This window comes from Aythya marila, assembly GCF_965140915.1.
Source record: "Aythya marila genome assembly, chromosome: 1".
Classification (NCBI taxonomy): Eukaryota; Metazoa; Chordata; class Aves; order Anseriformes; family Anatidae; genus Aythya; species Aythya marila.
In genome coordinates, this window is record NC_139042.1 from 123,088,101 (window position 1) to 123,110,014 (window position 21,914).

The window sequence follows — 21,914 nt, forward strand, 5'->3', positions numbered from 1 at the left end:
TTTAGCTGTCCTATTTTCTGCTGTCCAACCAAAGCTGTGCAACGGTGGTGTTCACAGTATACCCTAAGCAAAGCTTGCACCTCCCTTAAAATCTTACTTTTATCATTTTGGGGTCTCTTTAACCTTGGAACAAACAACTTAGCAGGGACACTTTACCTCAGATCCCCCACTCCAGTACAGTTTATGTAATCTCTTCAGACATTATCTGGAAAGTGTCATATTGTAGTGTAGCAGCTTTATTGTAACAGAAGCATCACTGTAATCTTGCTGCGACACGTGCTAATGCAACAGCTGGTAATGGTGCCAATGTTAAGGCACTTCCCTAAGCCTTGAAGTATCTCCCTGCCTTGTATGTCATGTTGTGGAATATTCCTCTTAAAATCTGAGATGCCCGTTTCAGGTAAATTGTTCTGAACTCCTGTATCAGATTAGTAGTACAACTGTCCACACCCTTAAAATAATATGGTAACGTTCTTTCTATGTAAGGGTTTGAACCCTCTGTAAATAGTATATTCTCACTCACGTTCAGGCATTTCTGTACATCTTTGACACTGTAACACCTCTTTAAGGGCCATGCTTTGCCTTTATATATATATTTATATATATACACATGCATACACATCATGTATTAGAGATGCTGAAAGTGAGAACGGAGGAGGTGTTCAAGTAATTCCATCGTATTACAAAGGGGGTGTGAGTCATAACCTCAGCTCTGGCAATCGTGGGCTACCCAGCATTTCTGGGGTCCTTTAGAAGTCCACCAAGAGCCGCGATGAGTTCAGGTTTTGGCAGTGAGGTTACCAACCGGCAGTGTTCTCACTTCATCCACTCGACTCTTGTGAATCTGGAAGGCAGGAGTCACCCAGCGGCCGCAAGAGCACTGCTCACCCCGCCAGCTGAAGGAGCCCAGCTTCGACGTGCATTTGGGACACAGAAGCTGCAAGAACAACAAATGACCCCGTTACAAGCTGCGTTCAGATGTAATTCCACGTGAAATGTAATTCTGCGGTACATTAAGTTATGGCAACCTGCGCTAAGCCAGCTCCTGTCCCTGTAGCTGAAATGATACAGAAAAACAGGCCAAAAAGAGAGCTGAATGGGCTGGTGCTTGCCATGCCCTAGGGTGTAGGAGACAGCTGTGCTGGCAGAAGGGATGGCGTGGAAATGCAGCTCATCAGACCTGGTGTGGTTCCAGGAGTTAGGCCTCAGCCAGCCTGAGACCACAGCAGGTTTTTAAGTCTCACAAACCCTCGTCCAACACCCTTGCCAGTGTTCTCAGGCCAACAAGATCTCAAGCTCATTTCCTTATAAAAGGATATTTCACATCTGAGAATCCATCAGTAGTCTGCAAAATTGATGCAGGAGAGGCTGGGAGACCAAGGACAGTGTGTGGGAGCCTTCACATGAGGGAATAGCACGTTTGTTCTGTCTTGGCAAATAAAATAAAATAATAAAGCACATTCACCTGTCCTTCCATGACTCCCAGTAACGCTGGCTCCATCCACTGCACGGGCTCAATGAAGTAAGAGGTGCACTTATCAGGGCCACCGCCAGAAAGCTGCGTTGACTCCGTTATTCTCTTGTGAATAAAGGCTGTTGGTCCGTCTCCTTCCACATGGGACAAAATGCTGGAGCTACGAAATAGAGAGCGCCTGTCCTCCATGACAGAAGGGAGGAAAAAGCAGAAAAAAAAAGTAAAATGCTTGGTTTTACTGTGGAAACTTAGAGACACAATATATATATAGTGTGTGGCACACGCTATGTGGACATTTACAGAAGATCTTATCCCTGTTCTAACAATAATGACATACCCACTGATTTACACAGGCTGTTTTCCTCTTGAGATCACTTCAAAATGCTATGTTGTGGGAAATATGAATGGTTCAATACCTGCACTTCCTGCATCTGTAGAGAACCTCTGTGCTCGGCGTTTGACACATATTGGTCGGATCAACAGCGAAGACTTCTCGAGGTAAGTCTTGAAGTTCTGCGGAGCAGACAAGATTAAGTTGCAAATCAGATCAATAAAGCCATGATACATTACAGCGGGAGAGCACCATGCCTCTGCCCTAGTCACTGTATGTAAAAGCTACTTTCTCCACATTAATTCATTCACTCACCCATTCCATTAGGTAAGGTCAAACTAAAACAGCTTCATCCCACCACAAGTAAGATTAGGATTCAGCCCAGTGAAATGGAATCTAGAATTTGGCCTTAATAAAGGCAAATTAGTTGCCTTTTGCTCTGTATTCTCACTTAAACAGGAAATAAGAGCATAGGAGGAATTGTTAGAGAACAGTTCATCACAGATTTGTTTCTCAGAAACGCCTCAAATACCCTTTTTTCTCCCACTGATGAGCTAGAACTGTGTAGAGAATATGATGTGAATGTTTGTTTGTCTGGTTGACTCAAGGCTCGACTACTCTGAGGGCAGTACTCACAGTCAACAACAACTGAGCTCAGTCTGTAAAGTGGCATCTCACTGATGTGCTTCTGTGTGCCTTTAAGGATAGATGGATGCATCATGCTCATCCCACCTGAGATGTCTAGCTATGGAAGGACATCCACTGCTTTGCTGTCCATGCAGAATGACATCAAATAGGCTCTGCAATTAGTGTGTTGTTGTTGTGTTTTTTTTTAAATGATCTGTGAACCATGGCCCGCCACCATAGTCATACGCTACAGCACACAAGACACAGAGATCTTGATGCACAGCTAGTGAAAGACAGTCACAAACCACAGCAGCACAGGTCAGAGTGGGGGCACGTGCCTTAAAACTGTGAACAATGAGAACTTAAAGCAAGCACACAGCAGAAAGATCCGCCTGGATGCCTGGTGCTGCCCATGGGGCAAAAAAATCACAGAGCAGAAAAACCGTATGACTGCCCTTACGCTGTGATCACCCACCCAGGCCTTTGGCAGACCAGAGAGGCAAATTTCACCTCAAGCTCGAGTGCCTGTCATGGGCAGCGCTCCCCCAGCCCCCCACTCACCGGGGTACCTCTCCCTGAGCATCTGCAGGCGGTACCGCTTGTACAGGGCGCTGCCGCTGTCCACCGCGCAGCCCATGGCCTCGTACAGCTTCAGCTGCCCCTGGAAGCCCGGGTTCACCCTGCGCTGAGAGAGACGGAGAGAGAAGGGCAGGGGCTGAGGCCGGGCAAGGGGAGAGGGGCAGCGCCTCCTCAACCCCTCCTTCAGCCCAGGCACTCACTCGGCATCGGGCTTGGCCGCCCTGACAGCGGCGTACGCCTCCTCCCAGCCCAGCCCCTGTGTCTTCATCAGGTAGGCGGTCACCACGGCCACGCTGCGGCTCACCCCGGCATGGCTGCAAGGGAAAGGCGCAGGATGAGGCGAGGCCAGCCCCGAGGGGCTGCTAGCCCGGTCCTGGTCCCGGTGCCGGTCCCGACCCTCACCAGCGGACGAGGGCGGCCCCGCCGCCCGCCCGCGCCGCGCCGATGAAGGCGGCGCACTCGTCCAGGCGGCTCAGCAGGTCGGCGCCGGGCTCGTCCAGCACACGAACGTGCAGGCTCCGCACCCCCGGCAGCGCCGGCGGCTCCTCGGCGTCCACCGTCAGCACCGCCACCACCCCCGCGGCCGCCAGCGACGCCGGGGACGAGCAGGACGCCGCGCCGCCCACGTACAGCCCCGCCGCCACCGGCACCATGCCGCCCGCACCGGGCTCCGCCATGGCGGCCGCCCGGTACCGCCCACAAGATGGTGGCGGCCGTCGGCGGCCGCCCACAAAATGGCGGAGGGGGGCGGGATGGAGGCGGTGGCGGGGTCTGTGGGGAGCTGTGAGGGGCGGCTGGCAGCGGTGCACCCCCCACCCTTCTTTTCCCCAACCTGCATTTATAAGATGTTATAAGGCGAGAAGTAGTAGCTGATACGTGTTCAGTGCTGCCAGCCTTTCAGGTGCTACGATGAGGCTGTGAACATGCCAGCTCTGGAATATCACGGAATCACAGAATTGTCTAGGTTGGAAGCTACCTCAAGATCATCGAGTCCAACCTCTGACCTAACACTAACAAGTCCTCCACTAAACCATATCCCTAAGCTCTACATCTAAACGTCTTTTAAAGACCTCCAGGGATGGTGACTCCACTGCTTCCCTGGGCAGCCCGTTCAATGCCTCACAACCCTCTCGGTAAAGTTCTTCCTAATATACAACCTAAAACTCCCCTGGAGCAACTTTAGCCTGTTCCCCCTCATCCTGTCACCAGGCACATGGGAGAACAGACCAACCCCCACCTCGCTACAGCCTCCTTTAATGTACTTAATTCCAGTCACAGAAAAAACTCTAGTCACAGAGAAAACCATGAAAGCATTGAATATTGTGGTCTTACAAATACTCAGAAAGCAAGCATTGTTAATAAAACTCCAGATGCGTTGCTGAAACAATAGGGCCTGAGTGGACAAACAGATTAAAGGTGAGATCAGTCACTGCAGGACAACCTAGCACCTACATTTTTTCAAAGATTTCTGTTAAACTTCTACCTCAATGTAGTCCTGCGATGTAAACACTACATTCAGTGAGGAAAGGAGGCCTGGAGGAGTATTTATTTGGGAAGCCTCTGGAACCAACTCTGGTATGCAGGTTTGTGTTTGTGAATTGCTGGCTTGGAGATTAAAACAACCCCTAGGGCTGTGAGGGCCCTTCATTCCCTGTCTGTTACCTTTGTAGGATATTCACGATAAGCAGGCTTCTTTATCTGAGCTGAGTTTTTCTACAGAAAATCAGCCACACAGAAAATCTGGTGGGAAACAAAATCAGCTCACTTGTAAAATCTGTTACACAATCACATCCACATAAGCATGAGTAAAATTGATTTACAGAATAAAACTACCAGCAGTTAGCTTTAACTCTTTCTAGACTGAGGCTTCTCATTTGGGACTCAAACTATAAGCACCTTTTACTGTCACAGATTTTGCATTCCTGTAAACATTTTTGTTACACACCTTACGGACTGACTGTGCTTCTCACTGTAACCTAAAACTGAGTCCAGACCAAGTAATTCCTCATGAGCCTTGCGTAAAAACTCTGAGTAGCTTCTTGCTACTAAAAATCAAATGCCTGTCCCAGCTTGAAACCTGTCACACTCATCTGTTTTGTGCTGGTTCTCATGCAGCAAGTGGACTTTAAACTGCAAGAGACTTCTAACTAACTCCTTATTTCTGTTCTGATCTCTTAACCAGGCCATGACTTGTGTTTGGTGCTGAAATCTGATACCGTGTAGACAGAGGCAACCCTTCTTCCTTGAATCAAAGATTTATTACAAGTTAAGCTATGGAAGATCATGGAGCAATGCAGAAATCTTGGTGCGGCTACTTTTTTTTTTTTTTGCCCTGCATAGGGTTCAGACCTGTTGTATGACGAAAGGAGATAGAGCACTCTCACTCCCACAGAGGAAGATGTGCTGTCTTAGCAGGACACCCATGGAAAACATCACCATGCAGTACATCCACAGCCTTAACCTTTCCTTATCTCAAAAGATCCTGATACTTTACTTCCTCAAACTTTATTTGTCTAAAGTGATCTCTAGCATGTAGCTGCAAGTTTTTCCCAGCATAGGCAGAAAGGCCCATAGGCTGCTTGACAAGTTTCTAAACAGAAGGAAAATGTTGGGTTTCATTAGAAAGAGGTATGGTAATGCTGTTTTCCCAGACTGAGATGTGTAACCTTACCCTACCTCCCCTGTATGAGATAAGAGAGCCTGAAAGCCCCGATTATCTGTCTCTGGGAGGATTGTTCTTGCACAGCCCTGGATGAGACAGCTGTAGGCTGAACTGCTGCAAAAACAGACTGCAGGGGCCCCTCAGAGCATTGTAGGATGCCAGCTGGCCATGGAGGGGGGTGAGGCTGGCAGTCACCTCAGACCTGATAAGGTGAGATTAAACCTGGTGGGAAGGGAGATTGTTATCCCCATCCACCAAGAGAGGTGGATGGAGCTGGGGCTTGGAGGAGCAGCTGTCACACTGCAGGACAGGCCACAGCAGAAATCCTGACAGAGATGCTACCCACCCACGTGCTCTTCAAGGACTCCCTGACCCATACTGGTGGAGAGCATGCACCGGTTGTCAGCCTTGTGCTGGGACGCAGCAGCTTACAGGGTTATAGAGTTTCCATGCACAGTGCTGGTGGCCCACAAAGCAGGCCAAGAGGGCTTCTCAGTCCATGTAAAGTTTGCTGTCAACCTGCCTCACCTCCCGTGCTTGTGCTGGTGCCCATGCGATTGCGTGGTGGCCCTGTTAGCAGGCTAGCCCAGCTGAATTTGACCTCTTCGGCTGGATCAGTTTTCAGCTGGGTCAGTTCCCTGAGCTGCCTCACTGCCCAGTGGCATAAACCTGACCTCTGAGCATGGGTTAGGGGAGTCTCTGATAGCTCTGATTTAGATTATTTTAAACTACATACCTACTTTATGTATGCAAAACCTCCTTTTCCAGTTACCATTGCCACCAGCTAGAAGAAAAGGACTTGTTGAAGAAAAAAAAATCATAAAGAATTCAGGCAACTTTTCAATAAAAGCCCCCATCATCTAGCAGGGAAAAAGAAAAGCATACTGAAAATAAAGGTAGGTGAAAATTAAAACCAGATCAAACTCTGTGGACCTTTATTTGTGAAAGTAACTAACAGCTGCAACAAACTACTATGGCAAAGCACTGGATTATCCAACTCTGGAGGGATTTGAATGAAGTCTGCAGGAAAGTATATGTTATTGAAGGGGCTGTGAGTTTTATGTCAGTATTTTTTTAGTACTAAGTGATAGTTAATCACGTCTGTTAGCCTTCAAATCTGTGAATTTGTAGGGGTGACCAGTAGCCTTTTTTTTTTTTTTTTTTTTTTTTTTTTTTTTTTTTACAGTGACAGAAGCAACAGACTGAGCTCGCATGCAGAAGACTGCTGTCCGATGCCTGTGGGGTTGCTGCAGGTGTGGTGTGATCGCTACGCTCCTGTACATCAGCTCCCTGAGCTACGGATGATGAGGGAATGGGAAAAAGCTGTAATTTCAAAGTGAAAATCTGTGGTGAGGGAAAGTACAAGATTCGTGTGCAAGAGCTTCACACGACTGAGGCTGCACTCCCTAAACAGCTTCACTGTTTCTGTGAACCCCCCTTTGCTGTGTCTGCCACCTGCAGCTTGAGCATATGGTGATGTATCCTGGGTTTGCTCACAACTCCCAAAATAGAGTAAATATTTTTTTCAGTTTGATTTGCAAACTCCCCCTCCTCCTCCCCCTCTTCAGCTTTTGTCTTCTCCTACGCCACCGAAATTTGTTAACGGTTCGTTCTCCCCCGGGTTCTGGGAAACCGTGTGACTAATTAAGTAGCTGGGGCAAGCTCAGGTGCAAGGAAAAACAACTCAGATGACGGACCACTGCCCACTCGCTCCAGTAAGTGCATTCCATCTCAGCATGCATCACGAGGGAGGGATGACGTGGGAGAAATCTCAACGCTGCTCATTCGTAATGGAAAAGAAAGTGCTGGGCTTCCCTGGGCTTCCCACTCCAGATCAGCAAAACTGGGTCTACTGCAGAAGCAAAAATGCTGTGTGAAAGGGCCAACAGGTGGAAACACGTCTTAAGACATTTGTGAGAGACAATGACTCAGTTTCTGCATCCTCCTCAGGTCTCCATGTAGCAAGCATTTGAAGGTCATGCTTTGCATGGGTCCTGCTGGTGAACCACCCCGGTGGCATTTCTTGCCTCTTGGAGAAAAACCTCTCAGCTTTTGCTGAGCTCGGGAACTTGGTGGGAGCTGGAGAGCCCTACACAGCAGCATCTCATCCCTCGGACAACCTTTCAGCTGTTGCTGTGCTTTTAGTGGCAAATTTAACCTCAGATTTGTGAAAGACTACTCTTCCAGCATTAGACTCTGTGGGTCTATACAAGACTTTACATGTCTATTTTGATTTATCGAGAGGGAAAATTGCTGCGTCTCCCCACAGGAAACCTCAAAGACTTGTAGAGGCAGCTACTAACAGAGAGAGGAGCTCACTCCTGATACTCTGAAGGAGGATTTCACAATAACCCCACATGACGGGGATGTTCTTACCTGTCTCCATGCTCTCCGTATCAGCAGACATGCAGTTATCCCACATGTCAAACAAAAGGGAACGTTTTCCAACTGCAGATTTGATGCTCAATTACAGAATAGAGCCTGACAGCTTTTACTAGTGTGTATTAATAACCCTACTTCACTTTATGGCTTTAACAGTTGCAGCTAGCAAGATTTATAGTGACACATTACGTTCGGCAATGCATCACGAAAGGAAACTAATCTGACAGTGCCAGGTCACTGAGCTGACTTACAAGTTTTTAAGTGCGTTTCATCTGCCAAATTTGCTGCCCTATTTACTGGATTAAAATGAACACGTTGCTCTGTGTTTATAAAACTTCATACTTAGCTCTGTTTTGGCGGTTTCCAGACTCTTTTTTTTTTTTTTTCCCCCTCTGTTACGGTAATGTCCCAGCACCCATTTGGTCTTTCTTCCTTCCCCATCCTCTCTGAAAACTCTTTGAAATGGTTCCCACAGAGTGTGTCCCAAAGGGGAACCCAACACAGGGAAGCTGCAGGCAGGAGAGGAGCGAGCATAGCTGTGGGGTTGCAGGCAGAGATGAGGGACGGAGCGGCTGTGGGAGAAGGGCAAGAGGGTGATCGTCCAGGAGCAGAGGGAGATGGTGCCTCTCAGCAGGAATCTGTCCCCCAGTTGTTCTCAAAGAAAGGAGGGTTTGCTGAGACTGGGATTGTCTCCTGCCACTTCTCCCTATGCTTGGTGTTCGAGCTGACAGCGGGACAGTCAGTCCTGCCTAAATGTCAGGCACTATGTGCTCTGGGACGGGGTCAGAACCCCCTCAGCAGCCACAGCACTCGTGCATTTTTAATCTCTTGTCTCTCCAGTGGGCTGTGCCTTCCCGTGTTTTCCATCCTCACGGCACAGGAATCCACCGCACAGATGCAGATGGATAACAGGAGGCTGGCTCCTGCCAGGGGGAAATGGGCTCGCTCCCCTAGGCGTCCATTGCTCAAAGATGCATTCCTCACTCCTCCTGCAACCTACACAAGTCTGGCCCAGCAGGTTTCAAAATCCAGTCCCTCTGGCCTTCCTGTAGGATCGATGGATAGTGACTGACATATTTTTGGGAGCTTTAAATTCATGACAAAGAGCTCCGCACTTCCACTGAAGCATACTCAATGTCTAAGACATGGTTGAGACACCCCTTTGTTTTCACATTTTTGTGAAACAAGAACTTCTAAACAAATAAAGTACGATCCTTCTATCAGTATTTTAACATCTGTAATATCATTGTGTTGCAAGTTTCTTTGCCTTTATTGATGTCAAATAAATACTACAAAATATTTTTTCAACGTGTAATTGCTGTTTCTCCAAGAGGGAACAGAAAACATACCATCCAAAATAGACAATGGTATGTGAGGCAGAAGTACTGCTGAAAACACCTTTTTAACAGGGGACACCATTCAGTATTTTAACCTCTGAGTGAGACACTTCCCTACCGGCGGTTATGCCTCCGTCATGTCTGCTATTACTCCTTTTTGAGTTCCCTATTTCTCTTTCTTGTTTCAGAAGCACAGGAAAAAAAAAAAAAAAAAGATGTCCTGCATTCAGAAGTTCAACCCTGTAACTCTGTCACAGGCAACCCTATTATGGATTTTGTTATCTAGCAGGTATCTAAAACAAGTTAGTTTTACTCCCCTCCTTCTCTACTGCACTAGCCTGAAGGGATGGTGCTGTCAGCAGACAAAAAGATGCTGACCTACGCCAAGTGTGCTCATAGAGGAAGATACAGAAAGAAAAGAAACCCACCCATATCCCTGCCCGGCTTTTGTTTTGGTGGCCGAGGGCCTGTTTCTGGTGGCTGAGCGAAGAGCAGCATTTCAGCCTCCTCTCACAGGATCAGCTTTGAACCCATCTCCCCTTGGCGTGTGTGACAGAACAGCGCTCCAGATGTGCTTTTCCCAGTGCTTTGCAAACACAGCTGTGGCACGGCGAGGCGCACAGAAACCACCCCTGCTCCCTTTTCTCCTCTTTTGCCCCAAATACTGAGGGTTTCCAGCAGCAAGTGCAATTTTTCTTCCCTGAGGCTCTTGCCCCGAGGGGGGGGGGGTGTCTCTTTAGGACAACCACTGTGGCGTTGGGCTCCCCGTGACTGAGGCAGCCGGTCCCCTTCTCCTCGGGCTCGGTCCCGGCACCGTGTCCGTGTGTCCGTGTGTCCGTGTGTCCGTGTGTCCGTGTGTGAGGAGAAGCCGCCCCTGAGGGCGGAGGAGGAGCGGAGGCGGGGCGGCGGCGCGGCCATAAAGGGCGGGCGGAGGGGGCAGGGAGGCGTGCGCGGGAGCGGGGCCGGGCGGCGCGGCGGGGCCGGGCTGAGGTGAGCGGGGACGGGACGGGACGGGGTGAGGCGAGGCGAGGAGGAGCGCGGAGCTCCTCGCTGTGCGAGCCTCTGGGGCTAGGCGTGTGGTAATGATTTCTGTGGTAATAAGGGCAGCGATGCACGCTGTGCCCCTGCACGATAAAAACGCTGGAGCCCAACCAGGCGCGGGTGGTGGGGTGGAAAGCTCCGCTGGAGAAGTGCTGCCGTGGGGTGCTGTGTGCCTCGCCCCAGCTGCTGAGGAGCCCACAGCTGGAAAGGAGGAGCCTGTGGGCTTGCAGAGTGAGCCAGGAGTCAGGAGAGGCTCCCGTGCTGTGGAGAAGATAGTGCTTTAAGGTGAAAGTGTATTTTAATATGCCTGAGGGCAGCTCCTGTCAGCCTCGGTGCCTCTGGGGCTATACTGTGCTGGAGCTTTAAGGTCTGTGTTTGAAGAAACCCTTGCTTTGTCCTGGATTAATTATTTTATGAATCGCAAGCTTGTTTCATGGCTACTGAAGCTGATATGATACGCAGCTGCTTATGCCCAAGGACAGAAGCTGCTTCCCCCGGAGCACTTCTGCGTTGCCGTCTCGCTCTGTCACCTCCGTGAACACAGTCAAAGAGCTTCTTGAAAGCCAAAAGCTGGAGGCTGACAAGCAAGAGATAACAAGAGCTGCTGCTTGAATCTTGCTTGAAGCGTTCCCCACGCAGCGCTGGTTCGTGTTGCCAAACAGTGTGGTTGCTTTTTAAGCAGCTCCCGGTAGGCAGGAGTTAACTGAGCTAAGTCTGAGTGGTCTGACCTTGGCAGCTGCCAGCGCAGCCTTCACAAGTACTTGGGGCAGATGAAGGTGAGACCTCAGTCTGTAGCTGTCAGGGAGCACCTGGCCACCATAAAAAGCTGTAACACTTAAAACAGGAAAGCATATTAACTCCTGTTGGAGTTGAGTGACTGTAGAGCATATATAAGTATTGATATACCTCAAAACAAGCTGCTGAAGTACCAGAGAATATCTGCTCAACTGTTATGAGAGCTGTGACAGCACTCCTTAAAGTGCTAATGCTTGGACTAGGCTGTGACAAAATCTGGTCATTGAGGTTCTCAAGTCCTTAGTGTAACGCTGACATGTGTGCCTTAATCCCACCTGAATATATGCTAGCTCTTACAAGCTTGTTTTCCCTCCACAAACGACTAAAAAGGTCAGGGAAAGTAGGAATACTGCCCAAAAGGTAATTTGATTATGTAGTGTATCTGAAAAAGAATTGCTTGCAGACTGGAATGCAAATTTAAAAGTTCTGTTATCTGGCTTTGTAGCTGAAATGCTCTCCAAGATGCTGAAGTTCTATAGTTTTTGCAGGAGCAAGGTGGGCTTCTCCCTTAGCCTGTAAGAGGAAGATAATGGAAACTACTGGAAATACTAAAAGTGTTTTTTTTTTTTTAAAAAAAAAAAAAAAAAACAAACAAAAAAAAGAACTTCTATGAAAAAGCAATCTTGTGCCTCTGGCATAACTGGAGTGCTTTCAGTGGATTGGATCTCTAAGCCCTGGAACTAAAACACCTGAGTGTTTTCCACTGTTGTGTTAGCTGGAGAGAGGTTTGAGCTTTACCTATAATGAAACAAGTTCAAGGTTAGCTTTTGGAAGCCTTCTGTGCTTATGGTTCTCTCTGGCTTCAGCTGGTACTGCGGATCTTAGAAACCTGGGCAAAGCTTATTTGTATTATTCATTGATAATTGCCCTTTGAAATGAACTGCTGTGGTGCGGTACTTAACTCTGCATCACCAAGAAGGACACAGACAACTACATTTTGTGCCTGAACAAGCAGGGAAGCTGAGAATCATTTCGGGTGAAAGGCTTGCTGATAATCATTAGTCTGTAGAATTATTTCTCTTTAGGTTCTACATGTAGACAGCAAGCAGAGCATAAGATGTATGTTTAGGAAGTGCAAACCGAAAGTTTAACTTATGTTTTTTTTTCTTCCTCCACCTCCTTACAGTTTCTTTGGAGAAGAAAAACCTGAACATGGCAAGCAAAGGAAGTAATACAGACTGCATGTCATGCAGCGTACTGAACTGGGAGCAGGTCAGCCGCCTGCATGAGGTTCTTACAGAGGTGGTCCCGATCCATGGACGAGGTAACTTCCCGACGCTGAAGATAACTCTGAAGGACATTGTTCAGACCGTTCGGAGCAGGCTGAATGAAGCAGGCATTGCGGTACATGATGTCCGTCTGAACGGCTCTGCAGCTGGCCACGTCCTGGTCAAGGATAATGGTCTGGGGTGCAAAGACCTGGATCTCATTTTTCAAGTGTCTCTTCCGAGTGAGGCAGAGTTTCAGCTAGTTCGAGATGTGGTGTTGCGCTCCCTCCTGAATTTCTTGCCAGAAGGAGTAAGCAAGCTAAAAATCAGTCCAGTAACACTGAAGGAAGCCTACATCCAGAAGCTGGTTAAAGTGTCCACAGAATCGGACCGTTGGAGCTTGATATCACTCTCCAACAAACATGGTAGGAACGTGGAGCTGAAGTTTGTAGACTGTATAAGACGGCAGTTCGAGTTCAGTGTGGACTCCTTCCAAATCATACTGGATTCCCTGCTTTTCTACTATGACTACTCGGAAAACCCCATGTCAGAGCACTTCCATCCAACTGTGATTGGGGAGAGTATGTATGGAGACTTCGAAGCAGCTTTCGATCACCTCCAGAACAAGCTGATAGCTACCAAAAATCCTGAAGAGATCCGAGGTGGTGGGCTTCTGAAGTACAGTAACCTCTTAGTGCGGGACTTCAGGCCCATGGATAAAGATGAGATCAAAACACTGGAGCGCTACATGTGCTCCCGGTTCTTCATAGACTTCCCAGACATCCTGGATCAGCAGCGCAAGCTCGAGACCTACCTCCAGAACCACTTCTCCAAAGAAGAGAGGAGCAAATATGACTACCTCATGATCCTGCGCAGGGTGGTGAACGAGAGCACGGTGTGTCTCATGGGGCATGAGCGAAGGCAGACTCTCAACTTGATTTCTCTGCTGGCTCTCAGAGTACTGGCGGAGCAGAACATCATCCCTAATGCCACTACTGTTACCTGTTACTACCAGCCAGCACCTTACGTTAGTGATGTGAACTTCAGCAACTACTACCTTGCCAATGCTCCCGTGCCATATAGCCAGTCCTACCCGACTTGGTTGCCTTGCAACTGATCGTTTCTCTCCAGCGTTCTTGAGTGGAGGCTACTAAAAGCCGAGTTGCCGAGTGTAAATACACAAGTAATGACTGCCAGTTGGAGGCTTTCTAATAAATAGGACTGTCAGACTATCCATTTCCTGGTGTGTGGTAGGAATACACAGCCAGGTGGTGTGTGAAGAACCTTTTTCAGTATATCTCTACAAATGCCAAGGAGCCTTATTACCTCCTCACTGGGAGAAGAGAACCAGCAGCCAAGTGTTAGAGGAATAGTTACAAAACTAGGCACCAGTCTTGGAAATGGCTGTTAATGTCACCTAAGTGTGGAGTATTCAGTGAACTGGGTTAGTTAATAGAGCAAAGACTGGAAAACGTCTTGTGCAGAGCAGAAGTTGATCCCGAACTCTGCTTTCTATTGCCTAATCTCATTACTTTATACTTCCTCAGTTCAATTTTTAGTCAGCTTTCTATTGAACTAATTGTGCAAGAGTGGGCTTGTGTCATGCTTGGGCTGCTTCTACTTTCTGGCTGTGTAGAACTGATGACAGGATGGATATTGTCCCTCTCGTAGAGGGCCTGAAGGGTGTTTTCTGTTGTACACGGGTGTATGTGGGCCTGCCTCAAGTTCAAGATAACGTCTTGGAAGTTGAAGATGAATTAGTAAATCTGTCCCTAAAGCATGAGCTGGCTAAACCCTTCCTGAGTACAAAAAGGGATGGAAGGTGGCTTGTCTAAACATGCACCAAAACCTGATCTAAAAAAATGACTAAGTCCTTGGAATAAGGCACTAAAACCTTTAAATTGGAACTGCTGTTTGAATGGTTAAGATGGGGAAAATACTATTAAGTATAGGCTTAAGATAAAGTCTCTTTCAAAAGAGTTATTGGCACAGTTGGAAAGTAGCGCAGCTCTTACACTGAAGTGTGACTTAACTTTCTTCCTCATGGGTCCACAGCAGGCAAAAGAAGAAAAACCAAACCACTAACTTGTAGTCTGATGTGCACGTCTGCCACAGCATAAATTCCTTAAGTGCCTCCTAAGGGTTTTTTTTTCTTGTACAAATTCAGGAGGTCCTGAAGGCTTGCCTTTCTGTCTCCTCTTAAGGGTTAAGCTTTATCACTTTTCTTTTTTTAAGTTTGTCACTATCACTTGGTCACTGTATGAGATAGGATTTGGGGAGGTTAAAGCCGAGATCTTTGTCTTTAGCAGTCTTAACCTTCACTTCATGTATATAAACCCTAAGCAGAGCTTTCCACAGAGGCTGTGTGTAGTGGAAGTCTACCCCTGCTTTCAGAACAGCCTCTGAGAGAGCGTGTGCTCCCTTGGAGGCTGACCTTCTTAACGGGTATGTGCTGAACTTGCTGCTTTGATGCCCCTGTGCTTTATAAGGATGGTTCGGAGTTCCACGGTGCTGTATGCAGCAGTACTAGAAACTGACTGGAAGACTTTTTCACTGAGCTGCAATAATAAAATATGTATAGCAAATGATCTTGAGGTTCCTTTGCTTCACCAGAGAAGTACTAGAAACAGAAAGGGGTGCAGAACTAGGAAGGCAAATTGTTGAGATACTTAATATGTAGCAGTGCAGTGTTTAAGGATACTTAATTGCTAACCCTTCGTGGGTCTCAGAAGCTCACGCAGACAGCTGGAAGTCAAACTGCTGGATCAAACAAATGATTTATGTGTAGAAGGGAAAGCAGAAAGCAGGTAAAACACCTACAGCTGGTATTAAAGGTAAAGAGTAGCAGTGCAGCTCTTACCTGGCAGTGAAAAACTGCCTCTTCTTGGTAGGACCAAAGACTTCTGGTTATGAAAAGTGGGAGAACTTGCAACATAACTGATTGATGAAGACCACATCAGTACAGCAGCAGAGCTGCTGTTTGCTTCAGTTAGCTTAGGAAGGCAGGGAGGGATCCAACTGAGGAAGCTGGCTGCAGCCAGGCATGCTTTAGGTTAATTTCTCCAGCAGTCTTGTAAGCATCTTCAGTAGCAAATAGACAGTTTGGTGGCTTTTTTTTATTATCGAAGGCTCTTGAATAGTCTGCCAAAGGAGTTGGATTCAAAAGTAAACCCATTCTTTTGTATAAACTGTGGCTTGGACTTGGAGTAGCATACAGGCAAGGTACCTCTCACCCAAGACACTAGCTGGAAGGCTTTTTTAAAAACTAATGGTTTGGCTGGTGTTGTCATGTGTGTCAGACTTAGAGCAAGCTTACTGCCAGAATGAGTAACTTCTGCATGAGAAGCAATACTTGGACCAGCACGGAGTATCACCAGAAGGGAGGAAGCCTTTTTAAGGGTTTAATTGCTCTCATCTCTTAAATAGCTGCAGTTGGCTTTAAAAAAAAAAAAAAAAAAAAAAAAATAGCCGTGCCTAGAGGAACGTGTTTGATTTTCATTCAAGTAGCTTACACTCTGGTCTTACAGCATCTCACAGCTTACCTTTAGGAAATCTCATGGCTGATCTTTAGGAACTTTCTGTGCATCAGCTCCTGTGGGAGAAGCAGCCCATGCTCAGGGGACAGTCCTCATTAGCTTGAAGCAAGCTGCCTTGTTTCTTACTGGTCTTTGAGTACCTTGGCTGCTGTACATCGGGCCAGATGTATCTAATAGAAAAGAAAGTGCTAGAAAGCTCTCCTGGATTTATGTTGGGACAGAGCTATGGAGAACTCAAGCTTCCTGCCAAAAATATTTGTGCTTTTGCTAATGTCTCTTGTAACAGAGGATCCTAAGGAAGCTTTCTTAAAAGTCGAATGGCTGTTCTCTGAACGTCTGCCTTCCTCGGTTTAAGCTTTGCAGGACTGCTGTGTTCCCCTGTCAGCATCTTACATTGCTCTGGGATGATAAATACTTGATGCTTTTTAGTCTGGTTGTGAAGGTCTTGAGCAGTTAAGCTGTAGCCTGGAGTTGCACATTACCTATTGTATTGGCACTAAGTTATAAGGGATTGCTGGGATGATGTGTGGTCTCATTGCCTTCAAAACAAGCCTGGCTCGGCAGTCTAGGTGGAGCTGAAATAATTAATAGCTTTTCATCGTGGTGCTGCCAGCAGCCTGCCCCTTCCTGACTTCAAGCTGTCCTGGCAGCCTGCTGTTGCAGGTAGCAGCAGCTTAATCTGCTGCGTGTGGGTTGGTTTGGGGTCAGGTTTTTGGGGGCCCTGTAGCTGGGAGTAACACGAGAAGAAGTGCTAGGTTAAAGTGATGACCCTAGGCCAAGTTCAGGCTGCCTGATTCAGTCTCCCTTCAGTGCTAAATGATGCAAACCTGCACTCTCCTCTGCTTCTGTAGCAAGTGGAGGTTTGGGACAGGCTATTTCCCCAATGCATTCCCTCAAGGCAGCAGCATCAAAGCGAAGTTACAGCGACACTGCACTGCAGGACTTGTGTCTGTGCATCATTCCTAAGGGCTAGGCTTCTGGGAAATGAGACCTTATGCTTTAAAATAGCTCTCTTCTTCCTGTAGCTTAAACTCTGCGGGGCTAAGTCAGTCTGAGGCTAAGCATCTGTTCTGAATATTTATCACCAAGTCCTCCTTAACATACAGTTTGATATTTTTGCTCATTTGTAAGCTGGATGAAGTCTTATATTTGATCAAGATGCTACCATGGAGACCAGGGTGGATTTTAGTCACTTCCCTGAAATCCCTATGCTGATCTACAAAGAAGAAGGTAGTGTTTAAATCTAGCCCAAGTACCTGGAGATCTTACTGAGACTTAAAACCCCATGGTTTTTGTGATGGAGTTGCTGAGTTAAGCACTTGGTATGTTTTTGTGCCTAGATGTTGTGGGTTTTTCTGATCGTTAGAGTTCCTGCAAACGTTTGTAGGGATCTCTGCTTGTCGTGCCATTGGTTAGGAAAAGGCCTCTTAGGAAATAACTTGGGCAAATTGCTTCAATTCAGCGTACTGACAAATTGTTTGCTGTCCCTCTTACTAAACCTGTTGAATCAGAGTGCCATGAATGTTAGGCACAGAAATAAGCAATAAGCTGGCCATTGTTACTGGCAAATCGGTCTAATTTGGGCATCGGGAGAGCCAAATGGATAAGTGATACTTGTAGCTTTTGCGTCGAAGTCTTACTCAAACCATTGCTGTCAATGACTTGTTAACTATGGCAAAGTGTCTTTCATATCTGCTCTTTAATTTCATTGAAACTCGTTACGAGGTGGGATGCCGGGCGATAGTTGTAGGAGCTTTTGTGGGAATGGTTGGAGCACTCCAGTTTCTCTCCTCCATGGGAAGAGAAGGCCGCTCACTGAAGTATCTGCATTGGGCTTGTCTGTCTTTCTTTCTGATTAAAACCGCACTTTTTGTTGAAATTTGAAAGCTTTTTTCTATGTTTATTTCCTTTTTTTTTTTTTTTTTTTTTTACTATTAGAAGTCGGCTCTTGGAAAATCTCACGCTTGTTCGAAAAAGTGAGTTTTTCCTTTAGGCTGGCAGAACAAGATACTAGGAGTACTTGGATTTGTGACGAGCCCTGATGTGAGATTGGTCACAAGAACTCGATCTGCTGTTCTGCACTGTGGTATTCACTTGTTCACCCTTGGGAACTGGGTTTTGGACCTTAATGATCCTGCAATTCCTGTACAAATAAACTTATGCTAAACATTGCTTGCCTCGAGTTATTCCTGCACCAGAGTCGTGCTGACTGGGAGTCCTTGCAGCTTATTGAGTGGTGTGTATAAATACACTGGTGGAGGGGAAGAAATGGTTGATTTTTTTTTTTAGGTCTTCCTCAAGAATTTTTATCACTAATCTACAGATCTGCCTCTTAACTGGCTGAGGATGAGTGAGTTAAATGAGACAGGTAGGTGGTTGATCTTTCACTGAGATTACAGTGATGGTTTTTAAAGAAGCACTTGCCCTCTCCCACTGGTCTGAGAGTGAAATGTGGAGGCACGTTCCTAGTCCTATGAGCAGCAACCCTCTAAGGTACCTACAAGCTGAATGTCTTTGTGCTTTCCCTCTGTCCTGAGATTTGATGCTTCTGTTGGCAGTGAACTGCTAAAACTTACTGGTCAATGTAGGCTGAGCGGGTCAAAGCTAAATAAAAGCCGGGGATGTGTGGCAGTATATTTGCTGCTATAGAATCAAAAATAAATGTACTATAAAAAGCATGCCTGCTCCTAATCCCTCCCAGAGCTCAGAGAAGCTTTACCCTCTCAGTTAGGTAACACTGGAGGAAAGTCCAGCCTTCAGGACCTTGTAACAACTGCAGTGGAAACTTCTGCAGAGGCTAGCAGGAGCACCGTGATCTTACAAAGGCAATCGTGGAGCCTGTGTAGTCCCTTTCCAAGGTGTAGTTTCTCCCTTATGGACTTAAATGGAGAACTGATAATGCAGCTGCACAGAGGGTGGGTGCCACAAACCATCTGTTTGTCACCTGAAACTCCCTTACCTCAACCCCTCGATTTATCTTGTCGTAAAAGTTTCGGGAGTTATTTTGGGCAGCCTCCCGTAGGTTTCTCGGATACCAGACTTTAAAATGTGTGGGGTCAGACGGTGCCACAGCCAGGCGGCCGGGGTTAGGTGAGTGGCTGTGCTCACACTTTCAGTTCCACGAGGAACCTCCAGCACAGTGAAAACTGATAATAAATGAAGAAGTGAACTGCTCTACCCTCTTGCTGCTGCATGGTCAGTGGAAACAAGCATCCTGTCTGGTGGTACTGCCAGAACCCAGCCTCACCCCTGCTGAGCAAGATGAGCTCTGTTTTGTGACGGGGAGCAGGAGGATTGAGAGGACTGGTCCTCCAAATTGTCACTGCTGTTCTGGTGGATGTAATTATTTCCTGCCTGCCTCCTGTGATGGTGGCTCCTGTTGGCTTTAATATTTTGAAGCCAGCGCTCGATGTGCCCTCCTACAGACAGAGCAGATGCTTCTGTGGGAGAACCAGACTGTGTGCCTGCTTATTTTGAGCATTGCTCACTACATATTTACTAGATTTAGTGCCCTAACACACTGAACAGGGGTGGTTGCTGTCTTCAGCAGTAAAATAGGGTTTGCATTTATGCAGCCTCCACTAAGGAGGGAGATGTATCAAAGGATGCAATGCACCACTCAAGTGTGGGTGTTAGACGTACCAGACGTGTCTTACTGTAGTAGCAGCGCTGTAATCTGTTGGGTTTGGTTCGGTGATAAAAAGATAAGCTCCGTATCCTCTGGGCAAGGCTGCCTAGTGGAGGGAGCAGTTAACCTCCCAAACCTTAGTAATTTTCCTAGTAGGAAGGAGTTGAGTCATCGTGCTGGAAAAACAGAGCCTTGCCAAGAGCCATGTGCAGAGCAGCTGCTAGATGGAAGCTGGTAGTTCGCTTATGTAAATGAAGGGAAGCTCTGCTATCTGCTGCAGCGTTACCACGTTTGCTCTCAGATGGGGGGTTCAGTAAACCACCAGGAACCAGTTACTTAGGCTAGTTAATCCAGCAAAATGCTGCACTGAGTCTTCACGGCTGCTAAGTTGTGCAGGGAACGCTCTGTGCCCATTCACTGCCATCCCCAAAATGTGTTAGCTTTGTTCTCTATCTGACTCGTATGGTGCTTGGACAGCAAAGCTGCTACAGAAAAGGGTGAAACCTACAGATTATACTGATTGTACATCAGGCAGAGGGAAAATTGCCTTCCTTACAAGGGAAGGGTTGCAATGTGAGCCTTCTGCTTCGGTTGCTGCCTTCGCACTGGAAGGCAAGGCTTCTGAGCATGTAGGATGTGAAGCACGTGAATTGCACCCACGAATAGGTCTCATTGCGGGCACTCTTCTCCCTTCGGAGTCAACCTGCCACCTGCAGCAATTCCCTTCTCCACCCCCTATATCTCCCTTATCTGAATTACTTACTCTGAAAGCTATATCTCAGTATAACTACTGGAAAGTCATTCAATCTTTCTAAAGTGCTTGCCTGAAATTTAGCGTGTGCTCTGAGAAGCTGTTCTAATATTTGGTTGTAGCCCTCGCTGAGAATGACGTTATTTCTGTAGCGATGGGTTCCCGAGAATCCGTGACCTGGGGATTGCTGCTTCCTTATCAACACGGCTGAAACGTCCCAGGCTGTCTTGTGCTAGCCACTAATCCCTTCAGCTCTTGGATGAACTGAGGAAAATGAGCCCTTGAAGCCTGATATTGCATGTATCGGATTTGGAAGCTGGAAACCTTTTCTTTGGGAGCTCTGTTGTTTCTCTGTATCTAATGAACCAGCCCCAGTGGCTAGCCCAGTGCTCCACGTAGCCACGGAAAAGAAATAGTGCTAAGATTACTTCTCAACTTCTTGATGCCTGCGTCCCAAAATTGTGCTTGCTGTTTTTACCGTAGCGTTATGGCATGCCGAGCGCTCTTGCTGGCAGTTGTTTGCAGCGAGCTCAGAGTCCATCTGCTGCTTTTCAAAGCTCCGTCTCCCATCTGGTATTGACAACATCTGTGCTCCTGGCTTCCAGATGTAGCGCTTTGCATTTGGTGGTATTAGAAAAACATTTTGTCTGAGTCCTGTGGTCAAACCCTGACAAAGTAGAAGGACAGAGCAACTCAACTTCATTGTTCACGAGCTCACCGACCTACAAGTGTGGTGAAATGCCTGCAAATGACAGCAGCACTCATGGTTTTGGGTTGTTCTTGCATACTGAAGTGTGCCTGAGGTTGCTGCGGGCACTTTGAAACCTGCAGGTGGCTTAGAAACAATGTCAGCACCATGTCCACAAAGGTACAGGACGCAGGTTATTTTGGGATTTTTATTTTTTTCAAATGCAAGGTACAGACAGCAGACGAAGCCTATATTCTGCCACTGTGCTTAACAGCAGTTCCTCAGTCCTTTCCTCTGCACCCCTCCACCTAAAATACCGCAGTGACGAGTATCCCAGGGGCAGGACTTAGCAGCATGACTGAACTGCTCTTGCTGTTACATCTGGTAGTCATCATGTCATCTGCCGGGCTGTTTTACTGTTCATCTGGGGCTCCCCAAATGGTGCGTAGTACTGAATAATTGCCAGGGCTGATGTAGTTTTTATAGACTTCACGAGCAGCCGCCTTCTGCTTTCTCCTCCCAGGCAGCTTTCCTCAAGACCAGGGGGAAGTAAGCTATTTTGGGGAAGAGAGCCTGCCATCAGTCCCACTCTCCTGCTCCCAAGGGGGTTCATCAAACAGCAGGATGGATTTGCTAACAGCCTGGCAGACCGATGTGCCCGGGGCTCCTGCCTTGCTGGCTGCCCTGGAAGGTGTCTCTGCAGCTCTGCTCAACCCGAGGAAGCAACATGTGCACATGGGACTGTGCCTTCAGGATCAAATTCATGGAGTTACTCTGGAGGAATACTTGTAAAAAAATATATATATATGTTAAAAAAATGGTGCCTGTTTTGGATGGGAGGAAGCTTTGAACAGGGAGAAATATTCTAGCTGAGT

The 21,914-nt window shown here is 47.3% G+C and overlaps 2 protein-coding genes across 2 annotated transcripts; one reads left to right on the forward strand and one right to left on the reverse strand.

The window, feature by feature from the left end:
• Positions 1–138: 138 nt before the first annotated feature.
• Positions 139–3,703, reverse strand: DUSP12 (dual specificity phosphatase 12). The gene is made up of 6 exons (XM_082768168.1): positions 3,414–3,703; positions 3,212–3,325; positions 2,994–3,112; positions 1,891–1,987; positions 1,466–1,652; positions 139–937 (listed from the first exon to the last, which is right to left on the reverse strand). The coding sequence occupies exons 1-6, from the start codon at positions 3,686–3,688 to the stop codon at positions 779–781; spliced, it is 951 nt and encodes a 316-aa protein (XP_082624294.1). The 5' UTR covers positions 3,689–3,703; the 3' UTR covers positions 139–778.
• Positions 3,704–10,352: 6,649 nt separating this feature from the next.
• On the forward strand, positions 10,353–18,143 carry TENT5C (terminal nucleotidyltransferase 5C). The gene is made up of 2 exons (XM_082760573.1): positions 10,353–10,382; positions 12,355–18,143. The coding sequence occupies exon 2, from the start codon at positions 12,381–12,383 to the stop codon at positions 13,551–13,553; it is 1,173 nt and encodes a 390-aa protein (XP_082616699.1). The 5' UTR covers positions 10,353–10,382; positions 12,355–12,380; the 3' UTR covers positions 13,554–18,143.
• The last annotated feature ends 3,771 nt before the right edge of the window (positions 18,144–21,914 follow it).